Below are 15,249 nucleotides of genomic sequence, written 5' to 3' on the forward strand. Positions count from 1 at the left end.
GCACCTTAGCAGGCTTCCACTCTGATTTTCTAATGTCAAAAGTTTAACCAGAATCACCTGCTGTCTCCCTAACCCCAACCAACTTTTTTCACCAGCCATTGTTCCCCTCATCTGTTTGCCATATCAAACAGGGACATTTATCAGAAGAGTGAAAATGAAGAGGGCCAGACTTGCTTAAACTGACAAGGGATATCTCTCTCCGCCAGCTACATTGCTTAAGCCTGTTAATTTCTCCCAGAGACCACGCATCTAATCTGTCAGTAAAAAGCACATTAATAACAATACTTCAACTGCTATTAACAATAAGGCATTCACTTCAGTGCAGTTTAAGTGCTGATTTCCTATATAATTATTAAAAACAAACTGTCAAAGACAGTTTAACCAACATTTTAATGCTATGTATTTGCTAAATGAATCAGTGGTATCTTTTATCAATATACTTCAGCTTTTGCCTCATCAGAACAACTTAGTTACGGCTTTGAAATTGCCAGAAGTTCCACTCTGCTTCCTGCCAATTTAAGTGTTATCACTTTATTTTAAAATAAAGAACAACAACAACAAAACTGTAATAAAACCCATCATACATCTAAAGCTTATTGCTAGTTCTCAAGAGAAAAACAAACAAACAAAAAATCCCCCTATTTCCAGACAACCTAATAGAAAATGAAAGCAGTACAGATTCTGGAATCTCGTATTTTAATGCTAATCATTTACATATTTACCTTCATAGGTTTACCTTAAACTCCAAAACAATTATGCTGCACTAGAATACAAGCACCTCATTTGTTCCCAGCCTGTAAATCACAGGCTTGAGTTTATTTGAAAATTAAGTTTTGTATTATTAAACCAAAAATGGCTCACAAGCTCAAAGTATAGTGGTAAGTTTTAATTTCCATCTCTCAAAATCTCTGAAGGCCCTGAGAAGGGTGATTGTTCTTGAGAAGGCACTTCAGATCCAGCCTGTAAAACACAAACCAGCTTCCATTCTCACATTTTTGTTCTTTTAAGTTGTAGGTTTCTCACAGGCTTTTACTCACCGTTGAGAGAAAAACATAAATGTCAAGGTAATAATAATATTCTTTCATGTTGAAATGAACATTCCTCTACATTACATAGATAATGATTTGAATATTTCTAGTGCCAGCAGCACCAGTGACAAAAGTGCCCAAACAACTTTAGCAGTTGTAAATGTACAGAGTTCAGAAAACCACTGCAAAGATGGGAGTCACTATCAACTGAAAGAGACAACATAGACTATAATTTAAATTGATGGAGAATATTCAACAAAATACAGTTGAATCACGCTAATTATGTGATACATAAAAATTTGAATTAAACATACAGTGTTTTATTTAAACAATGATCTTTCTTTTAAAATAGTACTGTAGTCCTTGTAGCAACAACCAAAAAGACACATAAGTACAAAACAACCCAAATACAGATCAGGCAGAATACAAAGTTGGCTTTTTAAACAGGCATTCTTAAAAAAAATGCTGAAATACATAGCTATAGTTTTATTTTATAAAAAGATACAGCTTACTGTCATCCTTCCTTACCAGTTTCCTCTGCTTCATGTTATGTTTCTATCCATTTGTGCTCACTGAAAATCCCAGCAGCATAAATACCCAAATATTACTATCGAATTACATGGGGATTTTATGTGCACATATTGATTGTATTTCAGCAGTACTTGTACCATCTATTCTCTTACTAGCTGTCAGAGTGTTCCTTTCTAACACATAGCAGCTGTTTAGAGATATAACTTAGCACAAAGCATTTCTGTGCTTCAAAGTTGTTTGAATAAGCCAGAATTCGGTTGCCATTTCAAAACTTTGGTTCATACTCCTTGTTGTTTATGCCTCCTCTTCAAGACTGGTGCAAAGGTCCCCTGACTGAACATACTGTAATTGAATTGTTGTCAGTTTCACAACTTCAAAGTTTCAGTTTAGGTGTTTAACTTAATAACAAGAAAAATCTCACCGACAGTATCAACAATGCATATATTTACATATGAAATACAGTAAGCAAACAGTGTTTAATATGAATTTACCTGGTCAGGCATTTTGAAAAACTGCTTCCAGAAATGGTTAGACAAAGATAAAAACAAATAAAAAATGAAGTTCCCTCTACAATTCAATATAATCGACTTAGTACAAAATTATGTCTTGATATGTTATTCTCTCACTTTCAGCAGTATTAGGAACTTCCATTTTGAAAAAAGTAAATTTATTTGAAATTTATTTGAAGCTCGTACTTTCTGAGAATACTCTGAGAAAAATATACCTTTTAAATGTTTTGGGGAAAAACTGAATGATCTCTCTGTCTGAAAACATTTAAGGGTTTGAAGGAATAAATTTAAGACTTTTTAAGATGAAATTTTGAAAAAGGCCTGCATCCAACAGTCACATTCCATTTTAAGAAATCCTACTAAATGGTAATTTTTAGTTGTAAGTACATTGTGTCATTCACCATTTCTGAAATTCAGCATTCTACACCTCACTGCATTTTTAGCATTCTGGAACAATCTTGTTAGTCAGGCTTCAATGTCATCAGCAGATGAAATTGAGTATCTAAAGTGGAATACAGTGTAAAACATTTATCCTTATAATCTGAGGAAAGACGAATTCAAAACCACAGGTTAATTCAGTACAGACTGCGCAGCTTCTTTAATAAGTGATGCAGCTTTGTCCAGTTCTTGTTCTGTTTGTTCCACAGTTATCACTACTCGAATACTAGAAAAAGAATACCAAAATATACACAGTATACTTTAATCCTTGTCTTCAGTTTTAGGCATTTCTTTTACTTATTTTAACTTATTAAAATTACTATCCCCAGGGAAAAGATTACAAATTCAAATTCAAACAGACACAAGACACAAGATTAAATGAAAATAGACTACTTTCCACCCTGTCCTCCATACACACAAGCAGCACAATAATTTTACTATCTTTTTACCTGCGGATGTGCAGTTCATGGAAATCCTGTCTGGTAAACAGGCAAAGACAGTGCCATGCTGATTGCTAAGATTCATGTAGTTTTGATATAGTTATTTCAGGATATTAGCATCCTGTAGCAGTCACTCAAAATTCCTCCTCCCCCATTCTTCACACAATCAACTATTCTATCCAGCCTATTAAACAACCCCCTCAATATGGTATGAAAAGACATAAAGCATCATATCGCACAAAATGAAATAATATGTTGACTTTCTACTAACCTGGGTGAAGGAAGACATTTTTCTTCTTTCTCCAGATAGCGGGCCTGAGTTAATGCAATACCACTATTCATGCACTTCAGATGAAAGTACAGAAAGAAAAAGGAGAAGACACAAAAGGTTGATTGTACATAAAATATAGCAGTCAATCTGGGAACTTCTGATGGTCTATACCCTTTTGATTGCTGACTACATATAACTAACGTTTAGGAGTTGGATGTCAGGATAACTAACCTTTTCCAAATGAATTTTTGAAGATTGTGCAAAAAGCATCTTTAATTTTAGTACAGGATACACATATATAACAGGAGAGGTTAGGCATAGCTTTTTTAGCTTTCCTCTACAAATTATTAGATAAAATTGCTGCATTAAATAGGCTATCTTAACAAATTTAAATGTATTATCTAGCAAAATCAACTTCAGAGTTTGTCTGTTGTATAGTCTTGTTTATATATGCCTTCTGAAATCTAGAATACCTTATCAACCTCAATCTCTTTATATTGGAGAAAGCCAATGTGAAGATAGAAAAAAAATACTATATAAAAAACATGGGATTCCTCACACACACAGTAAAAAAGCATGTTCGCTGACTCAAACAAGCAAAACTACAGAATGCTCGGTTAAAATAAATCAGCAGAACACATGATAACATGGATTCCTTTGAATATCACAGATGTTTCCTAAACAACTGTTTTATATGAAAAAATTATTTTCTGAAGTTAAAAAGAAGTATACCTTTTTATCAAATGTTACAAACCTGAATATCTAAAGTGAGAAATGATTAGAAAATGGTATTTACTAGGCATATAGTCAGTTTAGAAACTGGGTTTCTTGCAGCTTTCCTGCAAGGCATTCCAACAAAAGTTACCCAACAAGTCACTCTACCTATTTGCATTTCATTCATTATTCCCATTGAAAAGCAACAATGTATTTTATTTGCTATGGTGACACTTACATAATCCACAACTCTCTTCAGCAACTTCACATCATTTTCTCGAGATCCACTGCTGTCTTCCAACTGTAAGTGCAATGCTGGAGAAAATGATTCTCCTACTACTTTTAACCCAGAAATCCTAAAATAAATAATGAAACTTTTAACACACATACTAGTCGAACACAAGTTCAAAAGTTCTAGGTAGTATGTATTTCTCTTTTCCAGGTGGAGATCGAAAAGAAAGGGATATTTCATAAAAAATAACACTACATTGTTTTGCGTAAGGAATAGTTGTTCATTAGCAAAAGTAGCATTCTCTGTACCAGTATACACAGTACAAAAATTAAACTGTATAAGGACATGCTTCCTCTTAACATTCTTCAAAAAAGTTATGCAATTCTGAAAACATTAGCTAATGTTTGAGTAAGATTACTTAAATTATAGTACTGAAAAACCTTTTTTCTGATGCACCCATTTAATTTCCTCTAGCTGTTCTGCTTATTTCTTTAAGGGTTTCTGCTTATTTCCTTAGCTTGGACTATTCATCATAAATTCACAATACTAAAACAGGAAAAACGTGCATTTCAGCTCGCAAGAAGTAAAAGCAACAAAGCTTACCAAGTGAGTATATTCCCTAAGGAGTTTACTAAATGTAGTTGTAGCAAATTTGTGTAACAATAGCTAGCTCCTCCATTCACAAAGGATTTAAAAACTGTGACAGAATCCTTCCAAATATGTAGGACTGTTAGGGTTAGGGCATGCATTTTACTAATATAAACACGCTAGTAAACTCAAGTTTTTAGGTTTGTTATTAAAATAAACAACAGCAAACCTTGCTGCTCACTTATGTAAGACAAGAAGAAACTAGTTTAATTTTTGGCACAGCATTTTATTTTTATTTATTTCTTGTAGAAAAGCTTTAAAACATCTTCTGCTACTTAGTCAGAAGCTCCTTTAAAAAGTAGTTATTCTAACAGAATTGCTCCCATGTCTGTATATAGGGACAGCTGTTAATTAGTATCTTAGACTGACTGCTACAGTCCTGACATACATAATCATTCACAGAACTGAGTTACTTCCCTTCAGAAAACTATCCACTTTAAGAGAAACACAGTATTAACTTCTAATTATATACTAGACATCATTCACCAATTGAAAAAAATAAACTGTCCCCCCAAAAAATAAGTGAGAAAAGATTAGGAGGAAGCAGGCTTTTATCACTTCCAATCAAACTCTGCGCATTTGCCCATACAACATGCTTTGTATTAGCTCCACATTTACTCACAGGGGCTTGCTTACAGGTTTCAAACTTAAGTTTAATCCAAAAACTACTTCTATCAGTTACAGCTGTAGAAAACTGAACTATTCAATTGATCCTATCCAATTTTTGAAGAAATCCACAAGTTTAGCATCAGGTCTTCCAGTGAAGGTACTTTAACATTCATGTGAAGTATTAACTATTTTTTTCTGAATCTATGCCAAATTAAATTTAAACAAATATTTGAGAATCTAATTGCATGCACACCATAACTTTTCTGAAATCAGAATTCAATTTTCCATAAAAATACTGGAAAAGTAGAGATTTCAAAAAAAAACAACAATTTCCATACACAAAAAAGAAAGTCTCGGTTTGAAGTAATAAAGGAACAAAAGTAGTCTCCTCAACTCAAACACTCCTTTTAAGGCTAGTTCTGTATTAGTAAATTAAATATGTCTTGGACCATTTGCTGGCCCTGAGGCCAACGGGTAGGGAATGACTCACATACATACTTTTAAAAGTCTGAGTCTCCAACTCAGGGTGGCCACATCCCAACTGCCTATTGGGAATGTTTCCTGGCTCATACTAACTCCTGAACCACATCCAGGAGTCATTTCAAAGAGTGCTGTTCAGCCTGGGCCAAATCCATGCCACAGACCATTCTGACAATGTAACGGAAAAGACAAGTATGTTCCAGTGACCAGGGATGCCTCCTGACGTTAATGCGCTGGTATGTATGTAACCTCAGCGAGCTCTCTCTGAGGGTGTACCTCAAGGCTCTCTGCACCTCAGCCACCAGGCTGAGCTGCAGAACTGAATGGCAAGTCCAAGCTCTGAGCTGTAGAGAACTCTCCATGAAAAGTCTGACCTAGAGCTGAAGGCCAAACATTTGTCAGTTTTGCTAACAGAAAACTTAAATGGGGTCTCGATTAAAAAAAAATAAAATAAAAAATCAAGTGTCTCCAGCAGAGGAAATCTGAAAAAGAAAACCTGCTTCTCCCCAATGAAAACTTGCTTCATTGAAAAATTCTCAGCCAGCTCTAAGATATAAGTATACAAGTACATACGTAATGAACTATTTAAGGGATACTAATTACTATTGTCACACTTTTTCAACAAGCTAAAAACTGTCCGCATTCCATTCCAACTGCCTGCAACAGAGCTTCTTCATTTGTTAAGACTCTAGACATTAAAAAAAAAAAAGACAGAAATCCACACTACCTAAGATTACTTTGAAAGTCAGGATTATTTCCGCTGTATGTCAGCATCCTATCTCCTACAGCATTCTCTTATGCTATATAAACCACTATAGACAATAAGAAAGTAATTCAAAGAGGGACTCAGAAAATTTTTTACATTTCTTCCACAGACAAGCACTTGGCTTATACCCACAAGAAGCAAAAAAACAAATTATTTTAGCTTACTACACTAATGATTTTCCTCCCCTTGTTCATTCAAAGACCAACATTTTTTGGAGCATTAACCATGCACTGGTCCTTATACAAGGAGTCCTAAATTTTAAAGGCTAATTACACTTTGGCTAAAAAAAAGTTTGTTTTTAATTTACTATTATCATTGTAGTTGTTTTGTTATGAGAAAGAAGAGTTGCACATTCTTTTTCTCTTTCTCTGTGTACAATTCTACTGTCCCTCTGTTAAACCAACAGTTAGCTCCACTCTGTCACAGGAAGAACACAAAGAACTGGAATCAAACAGCAGCCACGGTTAGGCAGGGGAGATCAATGTATTTTAATGTAACAGCTTTAAAACAAAAAAGCAAAACTCCTCTCTCAAAACTTTACCTCACCTTTGAACTGTTACACACTTCTTCTAGCATGGTTATTAAAAAAAATACACAAGATCCTGCAAATATTAGTTCAGGTCTTCCCTCTGGTATTATTTTACACACTTATGGTTACCCGCTAAAGGGCTGTCCAATTACCCAGTATTAAGTCCTGCAGGTTCTTTCCTACTATGACTGAGAACTAACTTCCTTAGCTGTTTTTTTTCTGAACCTCTCGATTACCCCACTATTTTTCGTAATACAAAAGTCTTATTAGCAGACACTTAGGCATTTTGCCTTATTATTTTTGACTATATGATCACTTACAGAATTTAAGTGAAAAAGTAGAATAAACCACAGGATAAAAAAGTGTCAGCCATATCTTAAATGCCATTGTTTTGCAGCAGATATTCACATGTAAAAGGCTGCTAAATTCTACTTGTGTGTCTTTTCTTCCTGTGTTCTAAACATATTTATAATTACCACCTCAGAATAACAGGTAGAGAAAAACATTACAGTTACTCTCCTTTAAATCAGTCACAACATTCAATTACTAGCAAAGAAGAGACACTAATAGTTCTCAAGTGCCTGCAAAATATTTCAAGCATAAGAGCATCTGGGTATCTTTGACTTCAAAGCCTAAGTATTTTAGACCCATGTTAAAACAAAACACAGCAAAAAGACTACCGGGATTTTTTTATTGTAGGATTATTCCAAAGAATCACAGAATCAGAATTTTCTAGGTTGGAAGAGACCTCAAGATCATCAAGTCCAACCTCTGACCTAACACTAACAGTCCCCACTAAACCATATCCCTAAGCTCTACATCTAAACGTCTTTTAAAGACCTCCAGGGATGGTGACTCAACCACTTCCCTGGGCAGCCCGTTCCAATGCCTCACAACCCTTTCGGTAAAGAAGTTCTTCCTGACATCCAACCTAAAACTCCCCTGGCGCAACTTTAGCCCATTCCCCCTCGTCCTGTCACCAGGCACGTGGGAGAATAGACCAACCCCCACCTCGCTACAGCCTCCCTTGAGGTACCTGTAGAGCGATAAGGTCACCCCTGAGCCTCCTCTTCTCCAGGCTGAACAAGCCCAGCTTCCTCAGCCGCTCCTCGTAAGAATTGTTCTCCAGACCCTTCACCAGCTTCGTAGCCCTTCTCTGGACTCGCTCGAGCACCTCCATGTCCTTCTTGTAGCGAGGGGCCCAAAACTGAACACAGTACTCGAGGTGCGGCCTCACCAGAGCCGAGTACAGGGGGACGATCACCTCCCTGGCCCTGCTGGCCACACTGTTTCTTATACAGGCCAGGATGCTGCTGGCCTTCTTGGCCGCCTGAGCACACTGCTGGCTCATATTCAGCCAACTATCAACCAATACTCCCAGGTCCTTCTCTGCCTGGCAGCTCTCCAACCACTCATCTCCCAGCCTGTAGCTCTGCTTGGGGTTATTGCGCCCCAGGTGCAGGACCCAGCACTTGGCCTTGTTGAACTTCATGCAGTTGACCTCGGCCCATCGGTCCAGCCTCTCCAGATCCTCCTGCAGAGCCTTCCTACTCTCGAGCAGATCGACACACGTACCTAACTTGGTGTCATCTGCAAACTTACTGAGGGTGCACTCAATGCCCTCATCCAGATCATCAATGAAGATATTGAAGAGGACCGGCCCTAGCACCGAGCCCTGGGGAACGCCACTAGTGACCGGCCTCCAACTGGACTTGACTCCATTTACCACAACTCTTTGGGCCCGGCTATCCAGCCAGTTTCTAACCCAACGAAGCGTGCGCCAGTCCAAGCCAAGAGCAGCCAGTTTCTTGAGGAGAATGCTGTGGGAAACGGTGTCAAAAGCCTTGCTGAAGTCAAGGTAGACCACATCCACAGCCTTTCCCTCATCCACCCAGCGCGTCACTTGGTCATAGAAGGAGATCAGGTTCGTCAAGCAGGACCTGCCCTTCATAAACCCATGCTGACTGGGCCTGATCGCCTGCTTGCCCTGCAAGTGCTGCGTGATGACTCTCGAGATAATCTGCTCCATGAGCTTCCCTGGCACTGAGGTCAAACTGACAGGCCTGTAGTTTCCCAGGTCAGTCCTCCGGCCCTTCTTGTAGATGGGCGTCACATTTGCTAGCCGCCAGTCAACTGGGACCTCCCCCAATAGCCAGGACTGTTGATAAATGATGGTAAGAAGTTGAACATAAGTGAATTTCTAACATAAAACATGGGGTGGTCAGGAAACTGCTATCAGAACAGAGATGCCCGACAGGCGACTTGTACAGAATAAATGACCAACACTAAATAAATTAATAAAACCAGGTAGTATAATTAATAACAGTTTTTTTTTTTACTGCATTTTTCTTCATTTCTGTAATATGTAAAAGAGAACTTTCAGAAAATTAATGGTAAACTACTAAATAAAGCAATGACTCAGTACATCGTTTAAAACAGATCTGTCTGAAAGAGTATTTTAAAGAGAATCCTTATTTTTCAGATAAATTCTAGCAGTTTCCTGTATCCCTCCAGAATAATGAATACTTTACTACTGTTTAACGTTCAAGTCTTATATGTAAGAACAATATTGTATTAAAGTTGATTGCAAGGCACTTTGAGTCATCTGAAAGTGTATCCACTAAGCTACAACACAAAATACCATAATGACAAATTCTTTTACTTAGCTTGTTCCTTCCATATGCTTCAAAACTTTGTACCATTGAGAGCTATCTCCTAAAGACTTAAATGTCTTAGGGTTTGTAAACTTCTCTACAAGAAATAAAGTATAATCACTATTCAATACTTGTAAATGGATTTTAAGAACATAGAATCTTGATTTTAGTAGCGTAACAGAGAGAGCTGGAAAAGGAAGACTTTCTTCCTTTAATGGACATATAATTTAATTGTAATAATCCCAGTCTAAGCATCTGTAAAATCAGAAACAGTTTTGGGCAAAGATAGATCTTTAAAGTTGGCATTAAAAAGGCACATTCAGATCATCAACAACACTGTTCCCTCTCACTATATCGCTACTCAAACCAAACAGAAAATACACTTACCCTTGTAAAGCCTTGTGCATATGTTCACATTTAGCCCGGAGAGTCTGAAAAATGTCTAGACAAAAAAAAATATTGTTTCTATTTTACATTTCTATAAGTCAAATATTAAAAAATTGGGAAAGAAAATTTAAATATTATTTTTATTCTATATATATACATACACACACACACTATATATATATATATAGATATATATATTAAAAAAATATACATATGCATGCATAAAAAGTACTAATTCTCTTCACTGCTCTTCATAACATTCCTTATTCCCATTTCTCCAAGGAAATGGCAGGCTTTTAAGACCTGACAAATCCAACGCTTTCCATTACCTCATTAATTCATATGTACTGGTTCATGATAATATGAAAAGTGTGACACAAAGACTTAGTAAATGGGACTGAAATGGTAGATCTAAATTATTTATAAATCTATCTATAAAATACATACAGCCATGAAGACTCTAGTCCTCGATCCTTTCATCAACTCATTGTAGACGTTTAAACAGGAAATTTTGGCTCATGGATCTATAAACCTTGTTTATTTTCCTTGCAAGAAGCTGATCCTCTACTTCAGCTAACTCACTCTTTTTCTTGTTTTGTTTAACTTGCAAAGATTAGGTGTGGACTACAAAGACTACCCAATGGTATTTATTTGGAACAAAATAAATACTACATGTCTCTGCACATCTCCTCCAACCTATTAGTGGTAACAAAGGTCAAAAACAAACACAACAAGACTTGGCCAATTTTGTCATTATGATAAGTCTCTCACCCCCCCAAAAAATCATTCTTAGCTTCTAGGAACAAGAGAAACTCTCTGACTCATACAGCAGGAACTACAGCCTGACAACTTTATTCAAATACCCCGTACTTGGTGCTGCCACAATCACAGGCATTCACAACATGTTCTGGCTGGAGATACTTGCTTGGATGCTCACTTGGAGGAGAAAAGAAATTAGGGAGTAGAAATGGAAAGGAATGGGTTATTCCATCCTGAGGAAATACATTCCCATTCCTTTCTCTGCAACATTCTCTTTCTCCATTTGTGTACAAGGTATTTATGTACAAGGAAGAAGCCTATTACAAGTCTATAAGACAGAAAATAAACTTCTTATCTGGTCATCAGTGATTACAATCTCTTTCTCTTCTGACCACAAAAACTCACTCATTTTTAGCTGGAAGAATGAAAGAGGAGGAAACATCAAAGATGTCAAAAAGAAAAGTAGGATGGGAAATAATATAAAGTAAAAACTATTCATGTAAAATGAATTCTTTGTAAAGTTGAGACGACATACAAGAGTAAAAGGGTGAGAAATCAAACTAGGAAGTATGAGTTGTGAGTTTCGGGTGAAGAAAGATTCAAGAATAAGATCTTGAATTAAATACCTGGATTATCCTCCATAATATTCAGAGCCTCAATAGCAGCAGCAGCTAACAAAGGAGGTAGAGATGCAGAAAAGCAATAGCCTTGACCAGACAATCTCTGTGGAAAAAAACAAACAAACAAACAAAAAACCCACTTTTTTGTTTACAACAGTATAGACAATGTTTTTAAAGTTAGTTTCCTCATATTTAAACAACCTGTTCTCTACATATATAGGTTCATGGAATTATTGAAAAATAGATCTTCCATGCATCTACAATGTTTTATAGAACTAGAAAGTCCCTACGTGGAATCAAATGTTGCATATCATAATACTCCCTGCAAATAGATACTAACTAGTAACTCATTTTTATGAAACTGATCTTGCCACATCATATAAAAACAAGACCTGACTTACCTGATGGTCAATAATAAAAGATCTTCCACAGCAAAATCCTCCAATAGAAGCCAGTGAATTTTCCATGTTTGCACTAATAAGATCTATATCATCAATCTGCAAGTTAAATTAACAAGTTATTAAGAGATGACTTTGATTACATCAAGACTATACGTAAGATAAAACTATCAAGTATGTATCTTGTTTTGTATGATCATGAATACTAGAAAAGATCCATCACACATAAAAATGAAGCTTCAATTGAAATAGTGTTAAAGAATCATAGAATGGTTTGGGTTGGAAGGGACCTGAAAGATCACCTAGTTCCAAGCCCCTTGCCATGGGGCTCTTGAAATTAAGATTTATATATCTATATATAACTTACACAGGTTTATTCTTTTCTAGGCATGTGCAAAACATGAACAGGAAAACAGAAAACAAATTATACAAGAAACAGTGACAATTCCTCAAAGCATTCAGTGTGAGATTGTCCTTTAATCCACTGCAGTAAGTAAGAGTTAAAAATCAATTGAAAAAAATCCTAGTTAAATCAGAGTTTAAATATTCAAAGGTGTATGCATGATATTTTTAAGTGTATGGGGCTGGAAAGTAGTGCAACCATTATCTGACCATCCAAAAAAAATGATAAAATGTACTTGTTTTTACAATGTTCCTCACTAAATAAAGTATTAAAAAAATTACTGCAGGCAAGCAGGAGCAGGGAAAAGTGCAGAGACCTGAATGCTTTAAGACTGATAACTTGAAAAACACAAAACTATGCTGAAGATTTTGTCATCCACTAGAAAATATTTTAAAGGAATCAGTTGTGCATTTTGTTTCTGCGCAATACTTTTTCATAGTAAGAACAGCAGACAAAAAGATGGCACTTACATTTATTCCAAAGTGTTCAGTAATTCCTCTCCCATGTTCTCCAAGGACTCCAAAGGAAAGGCTCTCTTCCAGAAATATTCTAACTTTGTATTTATACTTCAATTTTATCTAAAACAGTGCAAAATAAAGTTCACCTCAATCAGAATTTGGTCACAAAATAGGTGGGGGGACAAGTACAATAGCTTGGATACTGGAAAAATGACAGCTCTTGAGTTTTGTTCTGTCATTACAAATATTTAAAGAAGGTTCAAAATTGTTTCAACATTTAATACGAGTAAAGTTCATCAATTTCAAAGGCTACAGACTATTAAAAAATATTTTTTTTTTGTACATCAAATACTTCTAATATGACAAATTTTCAAAGCATATCTTATGTTACCTACCAGACCACTGCCTGCACAAAAAACATGCTGAATAACAAACGTTTTCCTTAGAGCCACTGTTTGACAGCTATGTGAAGGTTTCTTTTCAATTTCTTTGCAAAAAATATACATTTTTTATTTAATTTTAGCTTGATGATTTAGTATCATACAGCTTGGCTGCAAATACAGTAATATTGTACAGACTAAAAATTAAGATCTTAACTTGATATTCATTTGCAAGTCTCTTTACATAAAACTTCAGATTCCTAATCCTGATCAGACATTTCAAAAAACGTACTATTTGTAATCCACATTTCACAAACATTTCAGAAGGCAAGAAGGTAAAAAACAAAAACAAACAAACAAACAAGTATGCTGGGGTCATCAATGTTGGCATAACAATACAATATTACTATTTCGTTAGTCACAGATATTAATATCCAGAGTTTAAAAGGCAAACTGAAGCCACTTACTAATTCTGGAAGAGGGCAGACGTCACCTGTATTCATATACAATCCTTCCACCACAATAAACCTTCGAGTTACACGGGCCTTGCGAGGATTCTTCAGAGAAAGATATGGTTTCAGTTCATATCAATAGTTACTAACAGGGGAAAATCTGAATATTTTTTTGGTAGGAAAGGAAGGTAATGGAAAGGAAAGGAAGATAAGGTTGCCATTTCAAGTAACCTTTTACTTCAATTTAAACTTAGCATTTATCATTTGCAACAAAAGCTGAAATGCCTCATTGGACTAGCTTTTATTTATTTTGAAAAATTTTTGAAGCTTCTAACTCATACATAAGATTTTTAAACGCCCTGTTTTATAGCAAACCATAATCAATCCATTACGCATAAAATCAAATCATCATGCATAAAATGCAAACCATACAACTACAGAACTAGTTCTGCAAATCTTGGTCTCTGTTATACTCAGGCCAGATAGATATGTTCCCTCATTAGTGTATTTAGAAGGCTTTTCAGCAACTGGTTTGTGCACCCAGATTCTCAAGGCAAGCATAATCCTCTTGTGTCTTTACAGAACACAATCCAGAATTATTCATAATATTCAAGTCACAGTCTCCTAGCTTGATCTTTGGATGATATAGGCTGTAAGAACATCTTGCACTGGTTAGCTTAAACTTCAATCACTTGAGTTTTGTTGTTTTAAAATACCATTCGCCTGTTATTTAACAGCCTTGATCAGAAGATATCATTAAGATTTAAGTCATACTTCTTTTTCAGTTCTTGTAAAAAGATTCAGAGAACAATCTATTCAACTTTTCTGAGTTGTAGGCACCAAAATGAGGCACAGTTCACTTAAAAAGTTGGACTAGCTCTAGTGGTAAGATCCACTCCTTTCTTGTCAGTATGTCTTGACTAAACACATATGCTCTACATTAAACTCTTGGCCACCAACTTTATATTCACATTCAGTTAACTACATTAAGAAACTTTAACCATGTAGCTAAATCAAAGCACTCCGTTCTAACAAACCAAATGTGTTACACAAACATATTACATCATTACTTCGTCAACCACAGCCATAAACTCATCTAAAGATCAACTGACAAAATACATTTTCCATAAAGGTAAGGGAAAAAGTTGACTAGTATATTATCTACAAATTTGCTATTCATCAGATCGATTGCTGACTTAAGACTGATATTAAATTGATTAGCTTATAATCAGTTTACTTGACTTTTTCTCAGTAGCACACAATCAGCTTTATTCCAGTTGTAACTTCCCAGTATTCTGTGAATGAGGTACATGATGGTGATAACTCTTCATCTAATTCCTTTAAGTATATCATCTGCACTTGCTGATCCTGATTTCAGTAGCTGCTTTTGTACATCCTGTTGTACTACTGTCAGAATGAGAAGCAAGCCATCAAGCTGACCCACATTTTTCAAGAGAGGTTATCCTAAGAACCTATTAAGAATTGAGTGCAAGATAGGGGAGGTATCTAAGAAAAGGAAAAAAAAAAAAAAAAAAAAAAAAAA

General features: G+C 35.7%; 1 protein-coding gene across 1 annotated transcript in view; it reads right to left on the minus strand.

Moving 5' to 3' along the window:
- Positions 1–865: 865 nt before the first annotated feature.
- SPTLC1 (serine palmitoyltransferase long chain base subunit 1) overlaps positions 866–15,249 on the minus strand; it is a 33,454-nt gene continuing 19,070 nt past the window's right edge. The window contains exons 8-15 of the mRNA XM_035309688.1: positions 13,722–13,811; positions 12,887–12,994; positions 12,017–12,112; positions 11,622–11,718; positions 10,237–10,291; positions 4,170–4,287; positions 3,218–3,291; positions 866–2,732 (exon numbers count right to left, since the gene is read on the minus strand). Coding sequence (XP_035165579.1) covers positions 2,639–2,732; positions 3,218–3,291; positions 4,170–4,287; positions 10,237–10,291; positions 11,622–11,718; positions 12,017–12,112; positions 12,887–12,994; positions 13,722–13,811 — 732 coding nt within the window. The 3' untranslated portion in view covers positions 866–2,638. The remainder of the gene's footprint in view (positions 2,733–3,217; positions 3,292–4,169; positions 4,288–10,236; positions 10,292–11,621; positions 11,719–12,016; positions 12,113–12,886; positions 12,995–13,721; positions 13,812–15,249) is intronic.

Source organism: Oxyura jamaicensis, chromosome Z (assembly GCF_011077185.1).
Source record: "Oxyura jamaicensis isolate SHBP4307 breed ruddy duck chromosome Z, BPBGC_Ojam_1.0, whole genome shotgun sequence".
Taxonomy (NCBI): Eukaryota; Metazoa; Chordata; class Aves; order Anseriformes; family Anatidae; genus Oxyura; species Oxyura jamaicensis.